General features: G+C 47.1%; 1 protein-coding gene across 1 annotated transcript; it reads left to right on the forward strand.

The window, feature by feature from the left end:
• On the forward strand, positions 1–25,677 carry LOC147693452 (uncharacterized). The gene is made up of 3 exons (XM_086933733.1): positions 1–101; positions 21,217–24,092; positions 24,426–25,677. Exon 2 carries the CDS (start codon positions 21,406–21,408, stop codon positions 22,576–22,578), a length of 1,173 nt encoding a protein of 390 aa, XP_086789859.1. The 5' UTR covers positions 1–101; positions 21,217–21,405; the 3' UTR covers positions 22,579–24,092; positions 24,426–25,677.
• Positions 25,678–25,897: the final 220 nt, after the last annotated feature.

A 25,897-nucleotide genomic window follows, 5' to 3' on the forward strand; every position in this document is an offset into this window, starting at 1 on the left:
GCACTTCCGGTCGCTGGAGACGCGTTCTTCCGGTCTGATCTGTGAGTCTCGGGCCCGGTGGAGCTGAAAGTATCCGCGGTGCACGTGGTACCGAGTGTGAGGTAAGCGCGGGGGGCGGGAGGCGCAGCCGGGGTTCAGGGGTGGCGGTATCTCAGTTTACAGCTTAGCTCCCTTCTTATATCTGAGGTTTCTCCGTAGCCTCGTTCATAATGTGCGGTTTTACCCGCGGTCGGTGTGTGTTGGCTTCTCATCCTCGAGAGGATACCGGAAGGAGCGGGGGGCCTCCGCAGACCCCTCCCGTGGCCTGCATGAGGTGTTCACTCGTGGGCCTCGGGCTCTTGTAGTGACCGCGCTCCTCTGTGTGGTCGTGGACTCCTCCCGGGCCTTGTCTTCCCTCCCCGTTGTCCTTGCACCGGCTGAGCCCACGGCACATTCACGTTGTTGCCGTGGGTGTCTACTTTTCAAGCCGCTTGTGAAGTGTCTGCATTTGTAGTTCTCAAGGGTGAAGTAGAATCCAACCGCGCTGGATATTGAGAGCCGAGTGAGTCCTTTGTGTTGCATAATATTGAGAGCCGAGTGAGTCCTTTGTGTTGCATAATGTAAGCTTGGATGGCGTTGTCCTTCTATTACCTTTTTATTGCGATTTAACTTGAATGATGCGGGCCTTCGCTCTTCAGCTGGCCATATTTTTGACGGAAGACGTTACAGACAATGTTTTGTATGGTGTGACATTTAGAGTTCGGCGGATATAGGATTTCGCCCTTTTGTCTATTACCACTTTCATGGTTAAATTTGTTTTATCGTTGCCTCAGTAATAAGGATCCAATGCTTTCAGTCAGCGTGGCATCAACATTCAGCCAACATTGCTGTAACTTTTAAATGTACTCTGAACACCCTCCCAAGTGCCTAACCAACGGATATCTTGGTTTTAGTACAAACCCAGGCTTCATTCGTGAGTGGGACTCCGAACACAATCACTCCATCGACTCTGTCAGGTGCAGCAATTTTAAGCATCTAGGGCAGTGGTTCCCAAACTTTTGACTCCTGAGGACCCCCATTGAGTCACCACTGGAAGACGGGGACCCCCCAGCAATTTGTATGAGTTAAATTTCAACTATTAAAACAGTAATTCGAAAAAAAACCACACCTGCACACAAAACAAATACTCAAAGTATTAAGGATTTTGGGGCCAGATGTACGACATTTCATTTAGCGCCTCACAATTGGTGACCCATTGTGAGTAGCAAATTGCTAATCACTAAATGAAATGTACAACACAGTGTTTTTAACACTGTTTGGGATTCCCAATGAGGTCGTAAATTGTGTGGCTCGTTAATATTAATGAGCCTCTTCCAATTTGCCAGCCAATTGAAATGCCAGCCCTCCCAGGGATGGTGGCCTGCTGGGCTCAGCAGACCACCATGTCTGGGACTGCTTTTAAATAAAGCAGTTTTAAAAAAATGCAGCCCGTTTTCCATGCATTTAAAAAAGAAAGAAAATTAAAGTTTTCGTTTCATTTTTTTAAGGGCAGGCAGTGGTCCCTGGGACCACTGCCTGCCCTTAAAAAATAATTTTGCATGCATTTGCAAAGGGGAAGGGTCCCTCCCATTTGCGAATGCATTACTGTCTACTTGAAGTAGGTGGTAATTGAGTGTTTTGAGACCGCAATTGCAGTCGCAAAACATTTATACATGGTTTTGAGACTTGCTATTTGGAAGGGAATGCCCCTTCCAAATAGCAAGTTGCAAAACCTATTTAGCGAGTCGCAAAACAATTGTGACCCGCGAAATAGGCTATGTACATGGCCCAATATATTTTTGCATGCGCAAACGGGTTTGCGAACCAGTTTGCGCACATAAAAACGGGTCGTACATCTGGCCCTTAGTATTTTATATTGAAGGAATAGCCTCTCCGTCACAAGTATTTCATTTGTTTTATAGCATCTCTCATACCATTGTAGGATGTCAGAGCACTTTACATCACACACATATAGAGACAATGAATCATACATGTAAATCAGTGTATAGAAAATGTTAAATATGGTAAAAGGGACTACATGGTGCAGTATTCAAATGTCATCTATACTGGTTAGAGTGCTTGGTCTGGAAAAGCACAAACTCAGGATTCAGAACATAACACAGTGGCTAGCACTGACTTTAATATAAAAAATGTATTTCCACCCAAATAAATATTTTTATCAGGATAATGAATGACTGGGAAAAAGCATAATTTACTAACTGGTACCATGCATTTAATTTCATTTTCCAATCTTTATTTCGGCCATTTGGCCATAAAAGATACACAATACACATATACAATCACAGATAATCATTTCGTAAAAGGATAAAAACCATTGGAATACATGTGCTAAAAAATGCTATACAAACTATGCATCTAAAAAATTTTTTTAAGGGGGACCCAACACCTTTAAAATACGGTTACGCGTATGCCAAACATTGGTTAGAAATTTTGTTAAAGCAAAAACAGTTGGGCCAGAAATATCAGATTTTAAAATCCTGTACATAGGAGCGTATTCCCTGCAGCCCATATTCCTTATCAACGGGAGAAGCCAGTATTTTCTTGCTACCTTGTAGGCTGGGCAGAAAAAAGCCACATGCAAGTCGGTTTCCTCCGTTGCATCACATACCGGACACTGCTTTGTGGTGGGAGCCGATGACCAGGCGCTTGTAAAGGACCGGAAGGGCAGTGTGCCGTATCTCCATTGGAGAAACAGCTTTCTGGCAAGTACAGGGGAGATAGGATCCAATACCTTCTCAAACCTATACAGATCCTTGCTTTGCAAAAATACGGAGGATAAGGACCCTTCTACCTGGGTAGCTTGGGCCCTGGCAAATTTGTGTTTGTGGTATACGTTAGCCAGGGACCTTTTGGAGATGTTTAGTGCGGCATTCGCCGGCTCAGTCCATAAGTCAGGGAGTCCTAATTCCATGCAAATGACTTGGATGTTTTTGATCCAGGGGATATTGAGCGCTTTTGGGTGATTCAAAAGTTCGACCAGTTCCGCCCTGTATTCTGCAAGGTCATTGCTGCTCCACAGCCTGCGCCAAAAGGCTATGGGTCTCAGGCTTATTTCATCTGCTAACGGTCGTAAACCCAAGTCGAGCCTCAAGGGGAGGAGCGGGGTGCTGGTCGGGAGTGCGGCTATCTGTCTTATAAACTTGTTTTCCGTTAGTGACAGACTCCCAACAAGTTGTGTGACCCCACAGTTCCGCCCCATACATAATCGCTCCCCTAGCCTGGGCCTTATATATCTTGATTAGTGCCCCCAATGGACGGTATGTTGAACCGGTCATCATCCGGGCGATACCTCCAGTGGTTTGAATGAGTTTGAGATTAGCCCTACTCTGATGGGATCCCCAAGTCATGGTTTCGTTAAGAGTCACACCAAGGTATTCAAAGGTGGCTACTCTCTCGAGCCGTGCAGCTCCCAATTGCGGATTTGGCCGCAATTTTTGGCTCGGATTCAAGACCATGAATTTGGTTTTTGCTGCATTAATTTCTAGCCCCCTATCAGTACAGAAGGCCACAAAGGAATCCAAAATCCTCTGTATACCCATGGGGGTTTTAGATAGCAGCAGGGTGTCGTCCGCAAACATAATTGCGGGTACCCTGCTGCCATTTAATTTGGGGGCGTCAGTATAGTCAGTGGCGTTCAGGTGGGCCATTACCCCGTTGACGAAGAGACAAAACAGGGTCGGTGCCAGCACACAACCCTGCCTTACCCCCCGGCCAACGGGGAATCTATCGGTCAGTTCCCCCGACCTCCCGCACCTCACTCGGGCGTAATTATTGTGGTGCAGCCTCTGTAAGATCAATAGGATGTCCGGTGGAACGCCCATCTCTGCCAGGACGCTCCAAAGTTTCCCCCTGGGCACTAGGTCGAAGGCGGCCCGTAAGTCCACAAAAATTGTGTACAGACTACCGCCCTCGAATTTTGCTGCCCTCCAATAGATCAGGTTTAATCTGAAAACCTGGTCCACTGTGGATACCCCCTTCCTGAATCCAGCCTGGTAAGGACTAAGGGCACCCACTTCCTCCATCCAGTCCTGGAGCCGGTTCAACAAAACCCTACCAAACAGTTTCTGTGCCACGTCTATTAAACTGATTGGTCTGTAGTTGGCTGGGAGGAGAGGCGAGCCCTTTTTAAAGATGGGGACTACCTCTGCCCCCAGCCAAGTACTAGGGATTTCCATGCCGCCAAGCACTCCATTGAAAAGTGCGGCAAGGTAAGGGGACCAGACAATGGGCTCCTGTTTAAACATATCCCCATGTAAACCATCCAGTCCTGGCGCCTTTCCGGAGGCCAGACCTGAAATGGCAGCAGTGACCTTGCCCAACGTTATTGGCTCCCCTTCATAACCCGGCCAGCCCATCTCAGTGTCAGCAGGAGATTCTCCCGGCTCAGAGCTGTATAGGGACTGGAAGTGAGCTTGCCACACCCCTGGGGCAATGTTGGGCTCTAATGCCGATTGTAAATTCCCCGATCCCCCGTTCACTATCCTCCAAAACAGGCGTTGGTTTTGGATCGCTAGGGCCTTGGTGAGTTCTTCCCACTGGTTTTCCTCCCATTCGGCTTTAGCATGGGCAACGAGTTTCTTGTAAGCTCGCCTGCTTTGCTTAAGGCTATCCCCCCTGAGCCCTCCTTAATTAATCTGAGGAGTTCTGTTTTTGCCCGTCTGCATGCTGGGTTATACCATGATGTTTTGCCTTGCCGCCCCCCTCTTGGCTTCCGTGAACTACAGGTGAAATGAGGTGCCGCAGCTTTTATAAGGTCCTCATGCGCCTTGTACAGTTTGTCCTGGGAGTCTGTTATTTACCTCGGTTTCCAAGCTCCCCACAATTTCCAAGATGGGAGTTATCCCTTCATAGAGCATGGGGAGTTTATTCTTGTTTGTAACCAAGTGCTCCCACCTGATTCTTCTCCTGCTATTGTCCAGGAGAAGCGCATGATTATTCCCTTCCGCGTTGGTCACGGGAGCTTGGGGGCCAGGGTGAGCAAGGTCAAGCTCAAGTGCATTGTGGTCACTGTCGGTCCTTTCCCTCACCCTAAAGTCCTGGATTGTTGGCCACTTCACCATTTGGGCCAAGACATAGTCCAGACGGGACTCTCTTCCCGGTCTATTGTAGGTGGTTTTACTAGGTATGTCGGATTTCATTCGCCCGTTGCAAGCTCTGATTCCGAACTTTAGGGTGAGGGCTGTAATTTGTAGTGCTAGTGGGGTCCAAGCCTTCGGGGGTGGAGCTTCCACTAGGGGCACTGCCCATCTGGCCTCTTCTTCCGATGATAACCCGTCCAGAAGGCCGGGGAGTGGCTCGAAATGAGAATTAAAATTCCCTCCCACTACATAAAAAGAATCACTTGGTAAATCAGATATATAGTTGGAGAGTTCATCTATAGTCAGTGATTCCTTTGCAATTCCCGTTGGCCTAGAATAGATGTTAATAATCAAGTTTGACTTGGTTGGGCCATAATAATGAAACCACAAGGATATCTTCAGAGTTGGCCGACAACCGTGTGGCCACGCAGCCCAGGTGAGATGCAACCCAAGTCGTAAGCCCCCCTGACGGACGGCCTTTGCCTTCCCACCTCGCTGGAATGAAGAATGACATGTAGCCTTGGTGACCATAGTCCTCTCTGGCCCAGGTTTCCTGGAACATACATACATCTCCAGTCTCGATATAATTTACCCAGTCCGGATCACCCAGTTTATTGGCCAGTCCAGCAACATTCCAGCAGATTAGCCTCAAATGTTCAGAGGTGTCAGTTGCGGCGCCAGGAGGGTTGAAAGAGATGGTTCCAGACTCTACTGCAGTCGAAAGTTTTGACACATTACCAACAGTAGGGGCAGGTGGCTCAGAAAGTCTACAGGAGCCGTTCTCCACAGGTATTGTCATATTCAGTATTCCAGAGGCGTTGTCAACTTTGTGGGCAGATAGATCAGAAAGTCTGCTGGTGCCATTATCCAGAGACACTGGATCATTCAGTGGGCCAAGGGTTTTACCAACAATCGGGGTAGATGGCTCAAAAAGTCTGCAGGAACCGCAATCCCGGGCCACTGGCTTGTGAGTGGAAAGTCAATCGACCCCATCCAAGCCATTCAGGCAATTGAAACGGTTGAAATGAAAATAGGGTGTGTCCGGCAAATGAAGATTTGGGCGTTGTGCATAATCCTTGTGTCTGCGTCTACGTTCCACCCTTGTCCATTCATCATGCGGTGGAGCATAATGCATGCGAGTAGGGGGGAAAAAGAAGGATACTGGAAGGGTCTGAATAGTGGAGTCCAGTGATCTATTTATTCCTTCACAGATGTGCAGAACAGTGCCCGGATCTTTAAAAGTTACCAAAATACAATCCCCTATTATTGTTTTTCTGGTCTTCCCTAACCAAGGGACCCTTCTAACCATAATAATCTCATTATTGAAATGCGATGGTAGGGGTCGATTCCAGTTTAGCCATTTAATGACCTTTTTCTTTAGGGATTGGTAGTCTTCATTTTCCCCTGGTCTTAGATGGGGGGCACCTGCTAAGACCACCGTTAGACTATTAGCTTCTGGGGGCAGATCTGGTCTCCGTGGTCTTTGGGCTGGGCGGCCCGGGGAGAGTAAAGGGGCGCTGCGAGCTTCTTGGTGGCCATCGTTAATCCCTATCTGGGAGCTTTGAGGGACAGGGTCTATTGGTTGTAAAGGCCTATTGGTTGAATTACTGCGCGGTGCCTGGACTGGAATAGCCATTAATGGCTGCAGGGGGGGGGGGGGACAGTAGGCACACTCTGTGGGGGGACTTTGTTGTCACCCTGTGGGGCTCCTATTTTAGGAGGGTTTCCTGTGGGGGGGTGAGGACCCACATTTTGGGATTTCTTACTAACTAAGGTGTTCAAGGTAGTAAGAGATGTCTCTAATAGATTAAGCCTAATCTCAACTTTTTTGAGGCTATCGCTAATAGGCTGCAGAAGGGAACGAAGTAGGAATTCTATACTCCCTATAGATGTAAGAGGGGGAGTTGTATTGGATATATTGGCTACTAGGTCGTTGTTGGTATCAACTATGTTGGAACTTGGGGCCTTAGAGGGAAGAGCGATAGTCACTATCTCCTTGTCCTTCCCAGATTGGAGTGCGTTTATGTTTTTTACCAAAATCTAGATGGGATACTTTGGTTTTCCCCCGCCCCCCCATTGACTTCCTACTCCGTTTGCTAGGTGGAGGCCTATGCAACTCCACCACAACACTTTGTTTTGGCTTATTTTTCTTAGTGACATGCAGAGGGGGAGTTTGGGTAACCAAATTAACAGGTGACACAAGTCATGGGAGGAGTTGTATCAATAGACTTTCTGGGCACCAACCCAGGGTAGCTAGGAAATTCCCGAAGTAAGAGGGGGAAATCCTCAAGGGTCGGGGGATTTAAACTATTGGGGGGCGTACCTTCCTCTTGGGAAATAGGATACGGGATGATCTCAGTCAAGGGTCTGCTCTTCATAGACTCAATGGAGCGCCGCCGCTCCGCCCTGCGTCTCTCTAGAGAGTTTTCTTTACCTGCATCTCCCTTGGCAGATTTAAAGTAATTGTCCAGTGTCCCTGTGTTGCAGCCTCCATCCCTTAATGGAGTTTCGCGTGGTGTCGGCGAGGGCATCGCCTTAATCAGAGTGGTAGTTGGAAGTAAAAGGTAAGGGATATGGCTCAGCCCGGCCTCCTTCGGCCACAGACGGTCCCGCCCTTGTCCCGGGCTTCTCCCGGCGCTCCCGCGCGCTACCGCGCAGCGGTATAGGCAGTATCAATTTATAAGCACAGGGGAAGGGGATGAGCAGACAAGGAGAGCGGCCCAGGTGTTGAGAGTTGGGTCTGGCAAGCGCTCCTGGGAACTGTAGTCCCGGTCCAGCGCCTGCTCTCGCTCGCAGCCCCGCCTGTCACTCGCCTTCTCAGGGACACGCAAACTTCCCAGCAGTTCCTTGTGGATCGCCCCACACGAAGCGGGACCCGCGCAGCGGGTTCCGCGAGAGGTAGGCAAGTCTTCGCTGTGTTTTCAGATGCTCCTTCCAGCAGGCTCCAACAAATGGCAGAATAAGAATATGAATATGAATACTGGTACCATGCAGTTTGCAAGCAGCTCTTTGATGACAGTTTATAGGTCCCTCTGCTAGATCACGATTGTCACCTATGAAGTGCACAGTAACAAAAGAATCTCTGACAAAATCAGTAACCAAGGACCTATGCACATAAAATATTGCTTTTTAAAATGCATGTTACACGTTCTTTGCAGTAGGCACATTACCCTCTGTGCTACATTAGTTAAGTCAAAGCGGCCACTGAATAAAACTCTCCTCTCTCCAGCAGGTACATTAATCACTGGCATTATCTTGACCCTTTTATTGTTGCTCGAAAGCTACTAATTATACAAGAAACTTTGCTGTGCTTTTAAAACTGCTGCCTGCGGACCCCCTGGGAATGTTTAACGGACCCCTGGGGGTCCGCGGACCACAGTTTGGGAAACACTGATCTAGGGCAAGTCCCTTCCGTAATTTCCTGGGAAAGCAGAGCAATTAACGGACGCCAGGACTCCCTGAATGTGTTCCACTGTTGTCTGAGTGTTGTCGAAAGCCTCTCCATTCGTCGCTAATGCTGCTGGAAATAGGGTAGTATTTGGGAATGTTGAGCAGTAATCGTGCTGCTACATTTTGTATAAATTGAAGCTTTGCAAGTTGGCACTTGTCAATGCCCAGGAAAACACATTGCAGTAGTCTATTGTTGAGAATTAGTGCAACTACAAAGGATATCTTGAGGAATAAAAGGCAGAATTTTGCGCAGGGTTTTTAGTAGAAAAAAGCAAGAAGATGTCAATAGATTGATCTGTCCAGCAAACTTTAGTTGGTCATCAAACATGAAATTTACGTTCCAAGCTTTTACTGAGGGGTCTGGGCAAAGACCTGCTTCTACTGGCCATCATAATTGGTTCCAGGAGGGTGGCCCTTTTCCAAACTCCATGACCTCCTTTGAGGTAGTTATGATGCATCCACCCCATGATGTGCTTCAGACAGTTGTTTAATTTCCCAGCCACAGATTCTGCACTCAAAGAAATAGAGATAACAACCTGAGTGTCGTCGGCATAAGATGCCAACGAAAAACCATGCGCTTTGGTCCGCTTGGCGAGAGGTGTGACATAGATGTTAAACAAGGTCGGCGACAGTTCTGAGCCTTGGGGAACTCCGCAGGGGAGGGAGAACCTCTGTGATTTAAAATTGTCCCAGCACACCCTCTGTTCCCTAGAAATAAGGAACGAGGAGAGTAGGGTTAGGGCTGTCTCTTTAATTCCAATTGCCTTCAGCCGCTGCCTTAATACCCAATGGTTATCAGTATCAAACACTGCTGATAGGTCAAGTAGGATGAGGACAGCTCTTCCTCCTCTGTTAAGCTGTCTGTGAATCTCCTGCATAATTAAAGCTAACTCAATTGAGTGACGTGGTCTGAAGCCATATTGTGTGGGGTATAACAGGTCATTGGAGTCGAGATTGCAAGTTAGGTCTTTAATGATTGATTTTTCTAAAATTTTGGCATAGTGTGGTAGGCAGGATATAGGCCAGTAGTTTTTCACTTTGGTGGGATCTAAGGTTGGTTTCTTTAGAATGGGTCTAATGCAGGCTCTCTTCCAGGAATCCCAGAAAGTCCCTAACCTGACCATACTATTCAGAAGTTGAGACAATTGGGTACTAATCTTATCCTAGGCCAGGTGTAATATAGCGGGGAACAGGGGCCTGTCGTGGATCCTGATTTGGTGGATAATAGCAGATAATTTACTTTATACGTGGTTAGAGGTGAGGAACTGGCCAATTGGCAGGGAATAGTTTCCAGGATAGAGTCCTCTGTTTGTGTTGTATCGACGGTGATATGGGCACTCCCTGCAAGTTCATCGTAGACCGATTGACCTTTGCGCTGAAACAAATTGCCCACTTAATTACAGAAAGCTTGATCTGGTGCAAATTGATTCACCCGCTGCAATTTGGACTTAGCTGTGACTGTCTTAAAAAGCTCTCTAAAAGAGTTTTTAGCCTCCTTGATTTTGCTTGTAAAATATTTAATTTTAGTGCTTTTAATGGAATCCTTGTATTCATCTAGGGCTATTTTATAGGCAAGTTTACCCTCCGCGCACGCTCAATGCGCCTACATTTTGATTTTATAAGTTTAAGATCTGAGTTGTACCAGGGGGCTGGAGTTTTATTTCTCAGCAGTTTATTTTTTCTGGGGCCATCCGATCAATTGCTGATCTAATCCAGCTATCAAGGTTTTCAGCCGCCTTATTGTCTAGAACTAGCATTGGGGGATTTTTATTGAGTCTCTACTAGATCCTTTTTGTTAATTTTATGCCATGGTCTAAACTTGGTAGGAGGCGCCCTCTTTGACTAGGGCACGTTTCTCTCCAGATAGGAGAGTTTTAAGAAAATGCATGAACCGTCCATGTTCAGGAAGTATTCTGTCCACTGTAATATTGGAGTTATTAGTGAAAAATACTGTCCAGCGTATGACCGGCCTTATGCGTGGCCCCGAAGATGATCTGAGTCAGTCCGAATCCCGCCATATTATCTAGTAGAGTAGAAGTATCTGCGTTATTTTCACATTCAAGATGAAAGTTGAAGTCGCCCAGTATAGTAAAGGTAGGGGAGTCTAGACATGAGTCCATGAGTCTTTCGATCTTGAATAAAAGTAGATTTTGGCCCTGGCGGCCGGTATAAGAATAGGCCAGGGAAGGACAAGGTGCTGGTAGTTTTAATATCTGAGCTTCTGCCACTTACCCAAATGGTCGCTCTGTCGCGTAGCGACTGAGGACCTAGGAGCAAAACTGGTCCCCAATGCCAAAGTGTTGCAGCACCTCGGCCAAGTATGATCAATTGACACGATCAAACGCTTTTTCAGCGTTGATGGAAAAAAGCATAGTCTAGTGTTGAAAACAAGAAACCTTGTCTATCAGATGTAGCATTCTCTTGGTATTACCTAAGCTTTGTTTATTTTATTTTATTTATTTATTTTTTTTAAAGCTTTATATAGCGCTGGTTAGACCCGGAGGTATCACAGCGCTTTACATGAGCATCAGATCATTAGTTACAGGTTACATCGTTACCAAGGTTACACAGTTCTTAGAGCATGGCATCATAGTTACTTGTAAGGTAGAGAAAAACAATAAGCACAAAAACGTAAGGGGAAAAGAAGGCAAGGTGAGCGATTCAGGGGGCGTTGGAGTAGGGGAAGTAGACAGATAAAGAAGGTGGGAAAGAGGAGGGGAGGGTGAGACACAGCATAGGGAGAAGAGGGGAAGGGTGACGGGGACACAAACCGGTAGACGAGTCAAGGCAACGTCCAAAGTCCAGTAAGCTGTGATCCCAAGGGAATTGCGAGAGGCTCCCTTTACGCAGTGGACTCTCTCAGAGAGGTCTCTGAGACTCCAAGGCCTACATACTGGATCCTTCCCCAAAAAGGGGAGAGGGAGTGCTTTGGCAAGGGGTGCCATACCATACCTCAAGTCTGAGTGGCTCCCTTGGCGCGCAGTGGACTCACTCAACGGGTTCGCTGAGACTTCAGAGTATAATTATTGGAACTTTCCCCAACAAGGGGAGAAGGAGTGCTTAGTCAAAGGTCACAAAGGACAGGGGGTAGGCAGAGTAGCAGGCAAGGGGAGAGATTTATGGGAGAGAGGATAGGGACTAGGGAAGAGACAATAAGGAGAGACGAAAAGAAGTCTGCCTAAAGACAGACTGGGTAGGTGACGACCAAGGAGGGAATCCAAGGCCCATCTCCCCTATAGCTAAACCAAGTAGCTCCATCGGGCATCAGAGAAAATCGTTCAGTCTCAAAACATTGAGAGAGGAACGAGGGAGAGACATAGAGTGAGGATGCGGTGAGAGACATTAGGAGAGATGACAGGAAGTGCAACAATGTGGTTCAACAGTATACTAGAAGAAGATAAACAAGTAAACATTAAATCAAACAATCAGCAATGCAATTAGGGGAGGAGTGAAAGGCGAGAGAAAGTAGTGGGGGGTAGGGGAGGAGAGGGAGTGAGGATAAGGGAAGATACAACCATAGAGACGAAAGGAAGTCTGTCTAAGGTTCACAGAAAAACAGGGTGGGGACAAAGGGCAAGGGCATGTGAGGGCAGAGGATAGAAGCTGGAAAGATTAGTACCGGAGAGGGGGGAAGGTTGCATAAGGTGCATAAGGTTTGAACAGACAGGGGCACGTTTCTCCTGCCTGGGGGCTGTATTGTCTTGTTGGAGAATGCAGGCAGTGAGACTCTGTTCATCTCCGATGGGTGAAAAAGCTGGCGTAAGCAAGTTCTTTGTTTCTAAGTTTGTGTCTTTATTGGTGGGCATTTTGGGGTCAGGCGGCCCCTTCTCAGTAGTGTGAGCTGGGGCTTAACAACAGTTGCTGGTTTCCTGATATTGACATCCCTCTAGCCCAACATGGAGGTTATCTCCCTGTCAGCAATGCGCTCGTGCTATTAGACGGGACACCCCTCTCGTCGCGCAAAAGTTCGGGAATTTAAGGTAGGCGCCGCTTCTCCTTGGATTGCAATGCGTTCACCTCGCTGGCTTCATAGACTGGATCCGGATCAGTAGGGAGGGTTGTGGACTGTCTTGAAGTGGATTGGAGTCTGTGGACATAAAATGGCGGTCGGCATCGCGTCTCCCGGTCCAGCAAACAGACAGCGGGCAACCCGTTCCCTCAGGCGAAAAGTGGCGCCTGCGGCTCATTAGCTTCACCAAGTCTTGCGGTAACCGAATCCACCGGTTTGGCATAATATGCTACAACTAGGGATGGCAATGTCCAGTGGGAGGTGTCACAGCATCTAACCCTCCTCTATGATCTGACGCTTCTCTCCTTCTTGCGTCTATTAGGATGGATCTGAATTGACCAGTCCCGGCATTAGGGGTGCCTGACGGGCCACTGTGACTCCGGTGACCAACTTCGCGTCAACATTTAAGAGTGAAATGGGACGATATGACCCCCACTGACACCTGTTCTTGCATGTTTCGGAAGAACCATCACCGGATCCTCCAACATTGAGGGAGGGAGTGTCTCCGGATTTACGATGGAATTAAAAACCCCGGTGAGAAGGGCTAGAGTGATACAGTGTTTATAAAAGTTGCTGGGAAGCAATCCAGGCCAGGTGCCTAGTGTGGCTCCAGTGTGGAGATCGCTGAGAGAACCACTTCAATCTGGATCAGTTTCTCGAGATCTGCAGCCTGAGCCGTTGTCAAGCGTGCCACTTTTGCCCCTTCTAAATACCCCATTTAGGGAGATCCTCCGGCCAGTAAAGCTCTCTATAAAAGGACCTGAATCTGACCGTGATTGCTTTGCGCCCCTCAATTAAAGCCCCCTCTGCGACAACATTGCATCAACCGCATTGGCCTGGAGCAACTCTCTAAGTTTATTTGCGAGCATCCTGCCACATTTATTTCCTCACACATAAACGGAATGTTTAAGACGTAGAATCGAATATTCAGCACTGTTTAGATATAACCCTACCAGTTTCCTAGCCGTGTCTAGCTGCCGCCACACCCTAGGAGCCCCAGTTCGGCGGTATATGCGCTCGAGTTCCCAAACTTGTTGTTGCCTTTGTGTGTGTTTGTCAAGCCTTACTTTGTCTGCTGCAGCAACTGCAATAAATTTCCCCCTTAGAACTGCTTTCATGGCGCCCCAAATCAAGGCTATTGGCACGTCGGTTGTGTTGTCAACCGATAAGTAGTTTCTGATTTCTCCCTCGATCTGCTTGGTCACCTCTTGTCTGCAGATTAGAGTTTCGTGAAGCCGCCAGGTGCAGGGTGTCTGTCTAGGCAGCAGGGTGGTGAGGTCCCCACAGAGAGCAAGGTTCTATTTCCACCGAGTGCATAGCCGCAAGCATGTCAAAGGAGCCTAGAAGTAATCCAACCTGGCATAGGATTTACGTGCAAGGGAGTAAAAGGTATAGTCCTGTGTCCCTGGATGTGATGCCCTCCATAGGTCTCGCAATCCCATCTCCTGCAACCAATCCCTCGACTGATAGTCCCAACCGACCAATGCCTGTGTATCGAACGACCCAGATCACTGTGGAAAACTATATTCAAATCTCCCCCTATGACCACCCAGAGGTCCTGTGTAGACTTAATATCCGCCACTGCCCCTTGCAGGAACTGTTCCTGGCCCTCTGGGGCCATAAATGGGTCCCAATACCATGGAGTCAAGGTGAATGTGATAGCCCAGGAGACTGCCTCTAATTTCTGCTATTTTCGGACCCAGCTTCCCACGAATGGATCGTGAGAACCGTAGCGACACTCATGCTGCCTCGCGTGGTAAGGAAGAGAAACACTGCTGGGGAAAGCCCTAGATTTGAGTCTGCCAATCTCAGGTTTGGAGATTTGTTTCTTGAAGAAGACAGACGTCTGCCAGTGAGTGTTCCAGATAGGACAGGATAGCCCACCTCTTAACCGGGTTCTTCAATTCCTTGACATCGGGGGTCCATACCCTCAGACCATTCATAGATGAGGCCATGGGGGCTACTGGGACTTTGCTTGCCTGCGGTGGAGTCTCCATCTGCTCCCACTCCCTCCCCCTCATTGCAATGCTGTAGGTGCATCTAGTGTTTGGATAGGTAATAGCAAATAAATCGTGGTAGGCACCCATAAACAGTACCCCCAACAAAAACATCTAAACCCCGAAGTCAGGGAAAGAAAGGAGATATCTATTCCTTCGCTCTGTGGTGTAATCTCCATAAGGATTTTTGGCGAAAGTCCTCCACAGACATCTCGGGTATGGCCCGAACTCCCCTCCCCCATCCAGAATGCAATGTCTCAAGTAGGATAAATCCTCAGATTTCTGGGCTCCCTTCTGCGAATTCGGTTTCCCCTCTCCTTGCAAGTCCATCTCTATCTGTAGTAGCTGGCATGCCGCAGCCCAAGAGTGAATCTGATATAGTTGGTTTTGCCAGTAAAAGATCAACCGGAAGGGGTGCCCCCAGGAGTAGGGCACTTTCTTATACCGTAAAACGACCTCCTTTTCTGGGTAGTGGTGGCTGCCAAGTCTTGATATAAATGAAGGGTCTGGTCATGAAATGTGATGTACAGTGACATCAGGGCCACTCTCAGGATTCGCTCTTTTTAGGGAAAAGCTAACAAGTCCTTAATTGTAGCCCCCTTTTTAGGTCTTGCGTGCCAACGCAGCACATGCGCTTCTTCGCCTCTGAGGTCTATTGTCTTAGATTTCCTTCCTGGAGGGAGACAAACCATGTCCACGCCTGCCGCAGGACAGGCGATATGCACGCGCAAGGCGTCTCCCACCACCGCGCCTTGATTTATTACGGCTCGGCCGCTCGCTCCCTCTCTGCAGGCGGCCAGCTATAGAATCAGGAACTCCCGCAATGCTTGCAGACACCGGTGCAGATGCGCAAGCACACACGTCATGGCTGGCAATTTCCGCTCGCGGCAGGAAGCGTGAGCACTTAGGTCACCAGCAAATTACGCTCGTGACAGGAATTACGGGAACCACTGACTGTTGGCAGCAGTGGCTACATTTCACTTAAAGACAAGTTGCTTGTTTTAGTGGTGTTTGATTGCCTTTTACGAGATGTCTTTCCTTCTCACCTGGCTCGCAAGCTGCTCCTGGGCTGAGCCAGGCCGCTCCTGCAGGCATGGGGCTCGCCCTCATGCAGTTTCTCGGGAGTAAGAAGTGTGCGTAACAGAGGGTTGCTGGGCAGTTTGAAACAGTCCTCCGTGCTGGCCCCCTGCCCCCTGATGGAGAAGTGTGGCTCACTGGTTAGAGGAGGCAGACCTGGAAGCAGAGTTCAGCCCGGGACCAGGGTTCAATTCCCGGCTCGGCGGGGTCTTGAGTCCTAAAAATGTCCATGGACTCGACAATTCTTGCTCCTGTGCCTACTCGATTCACGGGTTCACACTCTGCGACTCTGGGCAATAGCTTGCTTAATCTCCACAACGGCCCCTCGCGGCGGGATGCCTGGCTTTCACCTTGCGGATACCCTGCTGGGGTTATCTCACAGGGGAATACCAGGACGGGTTCCCTAAGCAAGCGCTTAGAAACCGGTTGGTGATTTGCGCTATATAAATACCTGCACATTTACATTTACATTCACATTCACACCCCAATGCAAATGATACAGGTAGCAAGAGGGCAGCATCCTGTGGAGACTGGAGGGGGAGGTAAGCAGGCTGGCAAGCTGGTGTCCAGGGCTGCTGGACGGGCAATTGCTCGACACGAAGACAGTTTATTTATTTATTTATTTTTTATTTATTTAAGAAGTTTTATATAGCGCTGGCTGGACCCAGGAGTATCAGAGCGCTTTACAAGGTGTTTCCATACAGGTACAGTGTGTATAAGCACAGACAATGGAATAATAAAAGAGCAAGACCACATAGGATACATGACATCTAGATAAGAGAGTAAAAACAAATTGCTAGACATTATGATTAATACAAAATAGCGGTCACAGTTTGGCAGGAAGCCTCACTTAAGTATACAAAAGAAAACATGCAAGAGAACTGAGGGTCATGAGGAGGGGAGGTAAGGTGATCAGATAGAAGGATGGGAGTTGGCCAGGCGGGAGGTCACAAGTCCTATGCGGAGCAGCTAGTCGGGGTGATGCAGAGGGACGAGGCTACCAGGGAGTGATTAGAAACCCCAGCATTTATTAAGGAGAAGAAGTTTGAGTTCTTTTTTGAAGCTGGGGTAGGACTTGAGGAGGGGAGGTAAGGTGATCAGATAGAAGGATGGGAGTTGGCCAGGCGGGAGGTCACAAGTCCTATGCGGAGCAGCTAGTCGGGGTGATGCAGAGGGACGAGGCTACCAGGGAGTGATTAGAAACCCCAGCATTTATTAAGGAGAAGAAGTTTGAGTTCTTTTTTGAAGCTGGGGTAGGACTGGTTACAGCGGAGGTCTTTTGGGAGGGCATTCCAAATAAGTGGGGCATTGCCTGAAAAGGAGCATGACTGAGTGGAATTTTTTTCCTGAAAGGGGGGGGGGGGGGGGGATAAGTAGGAGGGTGTTGGAACTTCTCAGCGATTCTGAGTAGACCTAGAACGGCTCTGCTCCGGATGCCAGTGCTGGTGCTGGATGCCTGCTGGGAGCCTGTTCTGTGAACCACATTGTGTCGCCTTGCTACTGCACTACTTTTCGGATAGTCAAACATATTTCAGGCAGCACTTGTAAATTGTTGGCCTCAGTTATGTGGCACCAAATGAAGCCAGACAGACAATAAAGCAACTTGAGGCAAATGGGCAATGCAGCCAGTACAATACAGTACAGCTACAGGTATGCCAGGCAACAGAGAACAGAGCAATATTCAAACTTCCTAAGACCGGTTTCTGGCATGACGGCTGTAATGCCAGAAACCGGTCCTAGGAAGCTTGTTTCTGGTCCAGGGAAGGCATGGCTTGGCAGTTCGGGCTGTAGTGTTCCCATGAGGCACAGGGTCAGACTGATTTGCATATGGCCATGTCTGAACTGGGGTGGCAGAGTGGGCTAAAGAACGGTGATGGGTTAAACCCAGATCTGTTGACTGGGTGTGAGTGTTTGATTGGTTCAGATGCTCCGTCCACACTTCCCCCTTTTGTACCACGTGTTGAAACAGACATGCCTGGAGGCCCTGCTACGGGTGGGGCAAACGAAATTATGATTTTTTTTCTAAACAACATCCTTAAAGTTCAGAAGGTGTTTTTTACTCATTCGTACTTTCTGCAAGCCGTTTGAGTTAGAGTGCTTCTAGGCGATATTGGTAAAGGTGGATGTCTTTAACCACATGGCTGCTGGGCGTTCCCCCCCCCCCCCCCCCCCCCCCCCTGTGCTGGAAAATGCCATTTTAGTGGCACCATGACGAGCTCAGCTCGTCATCAGCATCGAAAGGGTTAAATACGACTAAACCTATTATTTGAAGCCCCAACCCATACAATTTTTGGCCTCGGTGCCAGGACTGCTGTTTTATTTACACCAGTCTTCAACTACAAGCTATGGGCCTGATGCACTAACGCTTTCCCTGGCTTAGGGTAGTTTTAAGAAATAAAGCACGGCTAAAAGTCAATGCACACCACTTTTAAGCCATATATAGCAGTTTAACACTGTCCTCAGACTGGGAGACACCAGCATATGTAAATTGATACTTGTATAGCGCACTACTCACCCGCAAGGGTCTCAAGGCGCTTGTACGAATACCGCTGTGGAACCCGTCCTGACTTTCCCTGTGAGGCGTCCACTCCTGGGCACCCCCAGGGTGAAGGCCAGGCATCCTTAGCATTGTGGGGGCCGTTGTGGAGATTAAGCAAGCTATTGCCCAGAGTTACAGAGTGGGACTCTATGATTAGAATAAGCACCGAGGCGAGAATTATCAGGTCCGTGGAATTTTGAGCCCAAGACCCGCCGAGGCCGGGAATTGAACCCTGGTCCCGGGCTAGACCTCTGCATCAGGGTCTGCCGCTCTAACCATTGAGCCACACTTCTCCACCAGGACAAATCCCTTTATACATTAAGACCGCCTTTCATGGCCTAAGACCGTCTTCAATCAAGTCATGCTCTATGTGCAAAGTGCAGTTGCCTCCTCTGCTGTGGCCCTCCAGATTACTGGACTCTTGCTTCCTTTTTCCCTGTCTGTGGTATCTTTTCTGGCTTTACCAAGAATTCCAAATGATCACAGGTCACCAAAAGTGCAGTCCTCCATTCAAAAGTTTTCAAGTGTGTTAGTTGAATTAGATCAATTGAATTGGATCCGTACTACAACTCCCAGAATGCAGTAACGTTTTGAACAAGAAATGTATTATAGGTGCCATTTGAGTTTTAACGTCTTTGGCTTGCCTGTGACGAAGCCTCCCCTATTACTCCCAGGCCCAGGGGTTCTGAAATTACTATGCAACTCTATGCACGTGCAGCCAGCAATTTCCATTCTGCACTGCCTTTCAGCAGCGTTCCTTCACAGACTGCAGGTCTAATGATAAGTTCCCAGATGGACTGTGGCTGTGCCACCTCTTTGATAGCGCAGTAAATTTCGTCTGTCTGCTCTGTCGGTATTGTTCAAGAATTAGATACCTACACCAAGGGTGTCTGCTATATGCAGGGCCAGCTGTCCGTTTCACTTGCCCCCACACTTCTCCGGCTCTGGCACTTCAATGCATTGCAGTACGTGAAACTAATTGAAACAAGCATTTGCAATGCAATAGGTCTCGCATTTGCAAGAGATTAAGCTATTGGAATTGTAAATGACAATGCCTTTTATGTATGTGGTGGTTTTAAAAACAGATAAATAAAAGGCATTGTCATTTACAATGCCAATAGCTCAAACTCTGGCAAATGCGAGACCTATTGCATTGCAAATGCTTGTTGACTCTAGCTGACGCCATAGCTCCGACAGCTGTTAATTCCAATCCGGTCCCTCAGTGTAGTCTCCTCCGCTGATCCCGTCCTCTGGACCTCTGGACCTCTCGATCTCCTTTCACCGCATTGCAGGCCTGCGGTGGTATGCAGCTGAGTCTCTGCGGCCCTGAACGAAGACCAATTTGTTTTACCCTGCTGCTCTGTCTAAGTGTCCCTGCAGCCCACACCCAGTTCTTTGCGTGCTGGTAGTTCTGAGTCTCTAGATACAGTGGGACACCCCCCCCCCGCGCCATCAAGAGCCCCCGCATCACCTATCCCGGATGCTCCAGTAGTTCTCTACACCAGTTCTGCTGCACTTGTGGGGTCAGGAGAGGAGGTCAGGCCGAAGAGACCAGGACACATGTCCTACCTGGTTGCCATCTTGGCCACACCCCCTCTACTACCACTTTTGAGGTTGTGGGCTTCTATGGGTTTTTTTGTCTGGCCCTTGCTGCTTCTAATCCCGCCCACCCCTTGCCCATGTTGCTTGCAATCCACACACACACATCCCTACCCACTTTCAGAGATTGAGGAAATGGAAATCCCTAAAATCTACCAATAGAGTGATGCGCTTTACACAATCATTTTCCGGGTGTAAGGTCCACCATATCAACAAATGTTGGTTCATGTACTTGCTATTCAAGTCCTTCTATGACAGCCACTTATGTACACATTCTACCAGAATCAGTTGTTATGCAAAGGTAAATTGTTTGAGGCTGTGATGGGAAAAATCTTAGATGCTCCCTATTGATAGTCGCAAGGCTACACCCAGCATCTATCTACAATCGGACTGCTTCCTCTTATTGTAACAATGTTGCCCAAAGAGCTCATGCGTAAAAAAAAAAAAATCAGATCTACTGAGGCCATACAGGTCTTGGATCGTTAGGCACTTGTGACCAGTTGTAGAACTCTTTGGAAAGGCCTTGCAGTGAGTGACGTGGGGCAGAAGGGGATGGAGTTGGAGAAGGGACGGTAAGGGCCTAGTGAAGGCTAGAGATGCAAGGCGTTTGTGGGAAATCAAAATAAGTGAGTTCTAAGATTTATTGAGGGTTTAAGTTCTCTAAAATTAAGATAATAAAACCCATAGTGTCCTTAAAACAGCTCCCCGCTAATGGCTGCAGCGCTTTATTTGTGGATGATTGCACGATGCAGTGAAGTATAAATAAGAACAGTTGTATTTTATGGATATTGCCTTCAGAATGGTCCGGCAGTAATCAGACAGACGGTATTGGGTTGGTTCTTGCAAGGCTTCAGTCTCTTTCTGATGGTTCGGTTGGAGTCTTTGCTGAGGTCTTGGAGCAGTGGCATTTGCCTCTGGTTCTTTTGCACCCTTTGCAGTGCCTAGTCGAAAGAGGGGGGGTTGCGGTTTGCTCTGTGAGCGTGTTGTGTGAGGTGCATGAGTTTTAGTGATTGTCAGCTCTCCGAGTGTTGGAGTACATAAGCATTACAGAGTGAGAGTGGACTCGGTAAGGGTGCACTGAGTATCTTTTATTGGTGTAGACAGTATCATACGTGGGCAGTGCCTTTGATGTGATGCTAACATGAGAAGCAATGTGCAAACGTTCTTCAGCACTGAGCCATCACTTGTGAGTAAAAGAACTTCAGGTGATTGATAACCTACACTTTATTTCGGTAGTTATTTAAATTCTAGATGACGGAATGATTGATAACTGGTGTGCACTTTAGTATCTAATTGTACAGATAAAACTAAAATGCTGCGGACTACTTTTGGATACTTGAGCTGCATCAAGTTCCTGTTAAGAATTGCTTCATTTTTTCATGTACGATTATCACTTGTAGATTCTGACTATTGCATTTTTTTTTTTAGGAATTTTTCTGCGAGACCCATAACCAAGCAAGCGGTTTACTGTGAAGACGTCCAAGAACTTGCAGCCCTGGTTTCACTTTGATTTCCCACTGACCTCAGTGTAAGGAAAGGCTGGCGCTGAGACAACAGAGTGCCTTCGTGGGGTAACATTTGGTGAGGACTGTAGAGTCTGCTCTGCGGGTGCTTGACATGGCGGAGTCTGGGTTTTCTTCCGCCTCAGAGAGTGACGAGGAGCTTGGTCTTGAGGTCTTGTCAGGGTATGTGAAAGCGGTTTACGAGTCAATTAAAGGTAAACTCAGTTCAGCCTCTAATGGGTCCCTTGCACACACACAGCCTCAGTCAGAGTTCACAGAGCATGACAGCTTTCATAAGGTAGTTTCCAATGCGGCCAAGGCCCTTGACTTGAATTCTGCGCCCTATGACTCTATAAAACCACTGAAGCTAGCACGTTTAACTGCACCTACAGACAGGGTACTTCTGCCACTGGACGAAGCTATTGTGAAGCAGTGCCAGGCTATCTGGGAAAAGCCTGCATCAGCCACACCAGTCCACAAGGCAATGGATCGCAAGTACAGAGTCCCAAGGGATTCTTCCATCCATTGCTTCTCTCACCCTCCAGCAGATTCAGCTGTCGTGAAAGCAGTAAGCCGGGGGCAAACTTCCATTGCAGCAGAATTTCCGCTCTCAGACAGTGAATCAAAGGTCATGGATTCAATCGGGAAAAGGGCATACCACTCCGGAGGCCTGAGCCTTAGGCAAGCCAATATAGCCTTGGTATTGGCGCGCTATAACAAGCACCTCTGGACTCAGGTTTCGGATGCTGTGGAAAGCCTACCCGAGGATGAGAAGGCCAAAGCTCTTGAGCTGCAAAGCGAAGCCCTGGCTGCAGCAGATGTTAGCATTGAGGTTGCTAAAGACCAGGCAGATGTGGCCGCCCGAGTCATGGCAGCTGGAATTGTCCTCCGGCGCAGAGCGTGGCTTAGGATTGCAAACTTTCAGTATCCCTTTCAGACTTTGCTAGCCGATCAACCCTTTGATGGCGTCAACCTGTTCAGTCCTTCCACAGAAGAATTAATAAAGAGCCGAAATAAGTCCCCTGCTGCAATCCGAGCTGCTGCAGCAAAGTCTCCTGGTTCAAAGCAGGCTGCTGCAGCAAAACCCTCCAGTGCAGCTACTGCAGCAAAATCCCCTGGTTCAACCCCAGTCTCTGCAGTAAAATCACCAACTACAGTCACTGCAGTGAAAACCCCTGCTGCGACACCAGCCACTAAAGGGAAAAATCAAAGAATCGGCACAGGGAACCCAGCTACACCAGCTCGCACCCGTAAGAGGAAGCGGCCAAATAAACCTGCACAAGAGTAATGCTCTACCATAGCAGCTTCAGTTTAAAGATATCTACCCCCCCCTCTCTGTCTGTCCTATCTTTTTGCTAATGGTTCCACTTCACTAATGAACCACCAGGCTGTTGAGTGCTTCTTTGTGGGGCCCTCAAACGTCAGTGCAACCCACTCGCCTTCAGATCTACACTCCTCTTTACTGCTTCCAAAGTGACTCCCTACTCTGTGTTCCACTGGAGTAGAGTTTGATTTTACTTGACAAGCTGGAATAAAAAGCTCATTGCTCTGGCTTATGGTGGTGTTTTGACCTTTGTTTTCCAGATGTGTTCTTTAATGCAACCCACAAAATGTACAGAAAGTAAACTAAGCAGAAGAAAAAGCCTTTTTGGCTTGTTTATTAGTGACCTGGAACCAGACTTCTTTCAAACTTTCATGGACAACTATACCATAAATTTGTTAAAAAGCTTCCGTTTGAGCAAATGGCAAGACTTTTGTTGCCCTGTTTGTATCCGTTGGCTCCATGGCCACATTGGTGCCCTGCCATCGTTTACTGTGAAGAACTGGTTTTCTGCAGCGTGGTGGTGTCCTAAGTGAGTGTTGAGATCCCGGCATGTACCTTTTTAAGTTCTTTTTTTGTAGGTAAATGCTCGTGAGCTCATTACCCCTTAAAAATATTTTATCTTCCTTCCATTGTCGTTTATCTGAGCAGCTGAAGAATAAATGAAGGTGCATTTCATATTCGTTTGAGTATTACTTCACTTGAACGTTAGTGAAAGACATTTGGTGTGTTCTTTTGGCTTTTTGTTCCCCCTCTGCCATTTCACTTTTGTGGACAATAGGGCTCCTTGGTTAAGGACTCCACTTCTATGTAAATTTGATTTGGTATTGCTGGCCAAATAGTTGTCCCTGTTATGTAGATACTTTTATACATTTTTTTAACTTTATTTCTGGTGGGTGTAACTATTGGTTTTTTTTTCTTCGGACGTAGCAAGGCTTATTTTTTTTTTTACTTAAGTTTGTAGTCCCTGTCTGCTTAGTCTTTTGAATTGGGGACCTTCTCATACTGGCTCCACCAACAGTATTTCAGACCTAATGGTCCGCGGAAGAATGAATTGTGACTTTCAAACAGTTTTATCCCCGCGTTGGTACACTTGCTGCCCTTAATCCTACAATCACTTCATATACGCGTGTTGTCGGCCTGTATTCTTCCCACTTAAATTGTGAGTGATAGCGGGAGCGCCCCTTAATGGATGCTAGTATTAGGATTCCACGTGGTACATGTTCTTTTGGAGTCACCATCCTTTCAGCAGATTCTAGACGTCCTCATCAACTGTTGGGGGTATGAATAACCACGCGGTGTGATCAAGCAGCTGCTGTGCTTTTCATAATCTAATCCGATCTTAGAAGAAATAAAGCACTTTGAGATGCTGGACCCTTAAACGGATCTTGAAGGCTGTGTATAATAGCTGTCTGAAGTTCCTCCAGTTACTCGGAAACTTGTGGCAGTGATGTTTGGTGAAAAAGCGGTCATACCTGCAGGTAAGGACAATCATTCTTTTAATGGTGTTCTGGGCGTGTTTGCATAAACTCATTATAGGGTCCATAAAAGACATTAGAATTTATTACAAGTGTAAAATAAAACCTGTTAAATTGTGTGATTTAAGTGAAAGGTATTCTACCATGATAAATGAGCCTTTTAAAATTCGTGCATGAAGTGATGTATAACTGTTGATTTAGTCCACTACGTAGGTTAGTGAAATCAAAGTATTCTTGTCACTGCTGTCTTGTATTTTACATCCAAACAAAAGTGCGCAATGTTTAACTTTCCTCTGTTGCCTTTGTTTAACTTTTTTATTTATTTATATTCTGCAGCATGAAGATGGATAACAAAACAAAAGTGAATATGTGCAAACTGTAAGCAAGTGCCAATCCTCTTTTGGTTCTGGGACTGCCACTGGTCACTCTTATGGTTTAAACTCACTAAATGAGAAACTCCATGTGGTGTTGCCCTCTTGTCAGACACTGTTTTGCTTGCAAGCCTGTTCATCTCAATAACAGCCAGATGAGAAATATCTACACGTTACTAAAACGCAAACATCTCGTGGGCAGTGAAACTGAGCATTCTGGCATGTTTACTGGATCGAAATATCTACACCTACCCTGCTTGAAACTGTGGTTATTTACTGTCTGCAAACTTCTAAGAAAATGAACCACATGACCTCAACCCAAGGGGACAGAATGTGTATACAGGAAATGACCCAAAAATATTTGGAAAAATGGCGAATTTGAGCAAGAAGGCACAGTGGATTTTAAGGACAAATGTATCTGACTTGGAATATGAGACCGTTTTCTGATGAACTGCAGTGCTGCATCGCAATTCAATCTGGAATGGCCGGAGTAAGAGGAGACTTTGATGGTCATTTGCCTTTGCTGATGGTCGTTTGCCTTTGCTTGAAAATGCTAGACGGATTGGCATCAGCCATCTGTACGCTTGATCAATCACCTCAAACAATGTATCTGTGTGTTTATGCAGTGCAAAGTTCGGATTACATCCATCTTCCGAGTCTCTGATTTGATGGTTTGTGGGATTGTACCTACCAGCATATGCAGAACACCCTGTAGCAGACCGTACCATTTGCAAGGGGTTGGTCCTGTGCACTGTTATCATCCCAAAACACCCATTTTCTAATGAATTGATTTATGGAATTTTGGCTTGTTCTTTGGGAATTTTCTTTCTCTTTCTGAGTCATGAAGTACAGCGTGAGATGATTTATGCACAGTTACCCTGGAGGCCAGGCCTAGTCTAGCTACATTGATGTTACATCTTGGAGGTACATGCATCACTTGTCCCCCAGGTATATTATCAAACTAATGCTTTCACCCCAACTTAGTCAGTCTGGTGTTTTCAACTCTTAAGACAAAGTTGAGTCAGCTGTTACTGTAAATGTATGCTATACTGGCGCACTATCTATATTTTATCTGACCATTTGTTGGACATTTTCCAGTTTTTGTTGTTTCCCTTTTTGATTGGTTTTGAAATTTTGCACTGCCGAATTGACAAATGCATATATAAATACATTACATGGTTTCCCCACCAGAAAGATTAAACTTAAAGTGAAACTTTTCTGTTGGCTTTTTTAATGAACTCAAATCACCCCCTAGCCATGAATATTCAGAGCCTGCGTGGTTTCTTTAGTTTTGAAGTGGTTCCCGCAATACTAAAACATTTGAAATCTCCCTGTACGTGGATTGTGGGTATCCTTTGATAATAAAGAATGTACACTTTACCTGTGAGTCCTGTATTTGGGGGTCCTATTGTTTGTACCATCCCCCTTAAAAACCTT

This window comes from Lissotriton vulgaris, chromosome 8 (assembly GCF_964263255.1).
Source record: "Lissotriton vulgaris chromosome 8, aLisVul1.2, whole genome shotgun sequence".
Classification (NCBI taxonomy): domain Eukaryota; kingdom Metazoa; phylum Chordata; class Amphibia; order Caudata; family Salamandridae; genus Lissotriton; species Lissotriton vulgaris.